The sequence below is a fragment of the Durio zibethinus genome, unplaced genomic scaffold, assembly GCF_047325235.1.
Source record: "Durio zibethinus cultivar Kanyao isolate XHJ-2024 unplaced genomic scaffold, ASM4732523v1 HiC_scaffold_100, whole genome shotgun sequence".
In the NCBI taxonomy this organism is placed as follows: Eukaryota; Viridiplantae; Streptophyta; class Magnoliopsida; order Malvales; family Malvaceae; genus Durio; species Durio zibethinus.
The window spans coordinates 48854-53508 of record NW_028322723.1 but is presented as its reverse complement, the minus strand read 5'-3'; the positions used below and the strand labels follow the sequence as shown (position 1 = coordinate 53508).

The 4655-nt window shown below is 36.2% G+C and overlaps 1 protein-coding gene across 1 annotated transcript; it reads right to left on the bottom strand.

Annotated features, from left to right (window-relative positions):
* Positions 1-860: 860 nt before the first annotated feature.
* LOC149509877 (cytochrome b6) lies at positions 861-2971 on the bottom strand. The gene is made up of 2 exons (XM_089757648.1): positions 2570-2971; positions 861-1745 (listed from the first exon to the last, which is right to left on the bottom strand). Exons 1-2 carry the CDS (start codon positions 2573-2575, stop codon positions 1104-1106), a joined length of 648 nt encoding a protein of 215 aa, XP_089613774.1. The 5' UTR covers positions 2576-2971; the 3' UTR covers positions 861-1103.
* Positions 2972-4655: the final 1684 nt, after the last annotated feature.

The following is a 4655-nucleotide window of genomic DNA, read 5'->3' as shown; positions in this document are numbered from 1 at the left end:
AAAATATATAAAAGATCATTGGGCCATGCGGGTTCCCCATAATAATTATGACCCATACCTTTAGCTAATTTAGCTCTTAATACAGGATCGTTCAAGTCAGGTTTTTTTGTTATTAGGATAGGTGAATTTTTCTAGATCCATCCCCCGAAGGAACCGGACATGATAATTTTTCATCATCCGGCTCAAGCAAAAATCAATCGAATCAAATGGATACAAACGGATACATATAAAATGAATCTATATGTTATCCACACATATATGAATGATTTCATATGTAAGAAAAAAGTTACCTGATTCCATTTTACGAAGTTGCAACTATACATTCCAAGGAATGCCATTTTTACAGGTAAATGCTCAATACCCAAGTAGGCGTACAAAGTTGATCGTGATCAAGTGCTTTCTGGGTCGTCTTAGGCCTTGCGATTCACCTTTATCCCAAAAATATATCGAGATTTTTTACATACAAAGGATTTACTTGTTACTAATATAGTCTAGCCTTTGCTCTTCTTTAGATCCCTTGTTTCACTCCGATAGTATAATAATAATAAATCGGGTCGATGCAGAAGAAATGAATGTATTTTCATACTATTAAGATAAGAAAGTAAAAAAAAAATAAAAATAAATAAATAAAATCTAATTTGCATTATGCCAAATCACTTATTCTACTGGATCTTACGGAGCCCTGTTCATACACGACATCGTCAGGTCTGATCATAGAAAAGATTCTCTTCAAGCGAACCAGCCTATCCTTTGTATGGGGCTTACACGGTGGTTGGAACAAAGACACATTTGGTTGTGAATTCCAATGTAGCAGATAAAGGCATATTTCTGCATGGCCCAATCAATAGTTCAAGTCACACACTCCCATAATCCATTTTCTCTTCGGGGAATTCCCTTCAACTATTCATGTCATATCAAATAAATAATAGAATATTGTGGAGTTGAAAGGAAATATCCAAATACATGTCTTATTTTTTTTTTTTTTTCAACAATCCATATTTGTAGCAATGAAATACTATTGTTCCTCCCCCAAGTAATAAGATAAATGATTGGCAAGTAATAAGATAAATGATTGGTTACAATATAGCTATGGTCTATATTCTCTATAAAGGACCAGAAATGCCTTGCTTACGTATCATTAGGAAATGCATTAACATAAATACAGCAGTAAGAAGGGGTAATACAAAAGTGTGTAAACTATAAAAACGGGTCAAAGTGGATTGTCCCACACTAGCACTTCCACGCAATAACTCTACCAAAGGCGATCCTATTACCGGAATAGCTTCCGGAACGCCTGTTACGATTTTGACTGCCCAATAACCAATTTGGTCCCAAGGTAAGGAATAACCTGTTACACCAAAAGATGCAGTCAACACAGCCAGAACCACGCCTGTAACCCAAGTCAATTCGCGAGGTTTTTTAAAACCACCAGTGAGATAGACACGAAATACGTGCAGGATCATCATTAAGACCATCATACTTGCCGACCATCGATGAACTGATCGGATTAACCAACCAAAGTTAGCTTCAGTCATTATGTATTGAACAGAAGTAAAAGCCTCAGTAACGGTTGGACGATAGTAAAAAGTCATAGCAAATCCTGTAGCTACTTGTACCAAAAAACAAGTAAGCGTAATTCCTCCTAGACAATAAAATATGTTAACATGAGGAGGAACATATTTACTAGTTATATCATCTGCAATCGCCTGAATCTCGAGGCGTTCTTCGAACCAATCATAGACTTTATTGAGATAGGTAAACCAAGAGGACTCCCCCCCTGAGAACCGTATATGAGAATTTCATCTCGTACAGCTCAAACAAAAACACCCAAATAATAGCTGAAACGGATATGGAATAGAAAGTTTGAAACTTCTTAATCTTTTCATTCAATTTTATCTGAAGACACAAAAGAGTAAAAATCCGAAAGCTCTTTTTTGTAGTTGTAATTATAATGCCAAAAAATCAAGTCGGCGCATTCGTCTTTATGTTGATCAGGCCTCTTGAATCTTCTATTTACCTACTTATTTCTTTTCTTTTTCTTTGCTTTGATTTGTTATTTATATGGAATGTGGCTTTATTCTTGTTTTCTTTATTTTTAATAGGAATTCTCTTGTTAAGACCCTATGAATCAATTGAAACTTCAGATTCATACCAGAACCGCGATGATTCAATAAAACCTTCAAACTAAGTCCAAAGATTCTTTGAGTAAGAATTATTGGATCATCACTTATTCAATGAATAGAATAGATATAATAAATAAAAATACAAAGAAAAGAAAGGTTTGTCCTTTGATCAAAATAAGCATAAACTAAATGAGAGTTTGAAAGAAGAAAAAATTTCTCGATTTATAAATAAAAAACCTCTTTCTTTGAAAATTTTTTTTTTTTTTGAGTCCGGCCGCGAGGTTTGAATATTAAGTATGAATCATAGTTCGAATACTTCGTGATCCATTTCATATATTCCGTGCTCCAGATACTAGAATGGCTATCCGACGGGATAAAACTATCTCGATCAAGAGGACAGACCCATTTTCTGTACTATCAATAGGATCAATTATAACAAGTCACACACTCATATTCCGGAAATACAGAAACAAAAAAAATTTCGCGGTCGAACTACCAAAATAGAATGGGCTAAAAAAAATCCGAGAACTAAAAGTTTCACTTTTTGTATTGAAAAGCGAGGCTTCGTGGTTCTTGTGAATCTAATTCAGCGAAATTCCATCCAGTAAAACGGAAGAATTATAAATCTCCAAAATAATAGATAAGAATATCGAAAATAAAGCCATTGCGACACCCATCAAAGGAGTCGTTCCCCATCCAGGAGCTACTTTACCATATTCCGAATTCAATGGTTTCAAAAAATCCCCTACAACAGTTCGTCTTGGACCAGATCTAGAACTACCCTCAACGGTTTGTGTAGCCATAAATCTTATTTTGTATTCAGTGAGATCTGTTGACTTTGTATATCATTCCGCTGTAAATAAACGATCTTATCATAGATCCATTGTGATCTTGAAATTATATTTATATTTATATTATTTATATTTATATTTATATATATTATTTATATAATTATATAATAATGGAAACAGCAACTTTAGTCGCCATCTCTATATCTGGTTTACTTGTAAGTTTTACTGGGTACGCCTTATATACTGCCTTTGGGCAACCCTCTCAACAATTAAGGGATCCATTCGAGGAACACGGGGACTAATTGAAGTAATGAGCCTCCCAATATAATATTGGGAGGCTCATTACTTCAATTGAGATAATGAAAAATCATTTCATTTTTTTAGTTGGAACTTTAGGCGGTTCTCGAAAAAAGATAGCGAAAAAAATTATCCCTAGAGTAGATACTAAGAGGAATGTATAAACCAATGCTTCCATAAATTCGATCGTGGTTTACAATTATAGCTTCCGTACCTATTTATTTAGAATCATCTCCCGAATAAAATAACGAAAGAACAAGAATCAAAGAAAAGGCAGCGATTTTAATCAAGATTTTTACAGCAGCCTATGTCAAATCACAAACAGAAAATAGAAGCGAAAAATAACAAAGCAATCTTGCATCAGACTACTTGTCTTCTTGTAGTTGGATCTCCAAGTTTTTGGAATGCTCCAAATTCCACTTGAGCATCCAAATCTGGATCAATACCGGCAAAAACATCTCTGAACAGGGTTCTAGCACCATGCCAAATGTGTCCGAAGAAGAAAAGCAAAGCAAACGAAGCATGCCCAAAAGTAAACCAACCCCTTGGACTGCTACGAAAAACACACCATCGGATTTCAAAGTAGCACGATCTAATTCAAAAATTTCACCCAATTGAGCACGTCTAGCATATTTTTTCACAGTAGCAGGATCACTATAACTCACTCCATTGAGTTCGCCACCATAGAACTCAACAGTTACACCTACTTGTTCGACACTATACTTCGATTCTGCCCTTCTAAAAGGAACATCCGCTCTAACAATTCCGTCTCCGTCTACCAAAACAACCGGAAATGTTTCAAAAAAAGTAGGCATACGACGTACAAAAAGTTCACGCCCTTCTTTATCTCTAAAGATAGGGTGTCCTAACCACCCAACGGCTATTCCATCCCCGTTGTCCATTGAACCCGCTCTGAATAATCCTCCTTTTGCCGGATTATTGCCAATGTAATCATAAAAAGCTAATTTTTCAGGAATTTTAGACCAAGCTTCTGATAAACTTTGATTTTCGGCTAACCCAGCACTAACCCTTCGATATATTTCTTGCTGGAAGTATCCTTGATCCCATTGATAACGAGTAGGACCAAATAATTCGATGGGGGTAGTTGCTGAACCATACCACATAGTTCCAGTAACAACAAAAGCTGCAAAAAAGACAGCAGCTATACTACTGGAAAGGACGGTTTCAATATTTCCCATACGTAATCCTTTGTATAAACGTTGGGGCGGACGGACACTAAGATGGAATAAGCCCGCTAATATGCCCAATGTCCCTGCTGCAATATGATGAGAGGCTATTCCTCCCGGAACAAAAGGATCAAAACCTTCCACGCCCCACGCTGGATTTACAGGTTGTACCTTTCCGGTTAGTCCATAAGGGTCGGACACCCATATTCCAGGACCATACAATCCTGTTACATGAAATGCGCCAAAGCCAAAGCAAG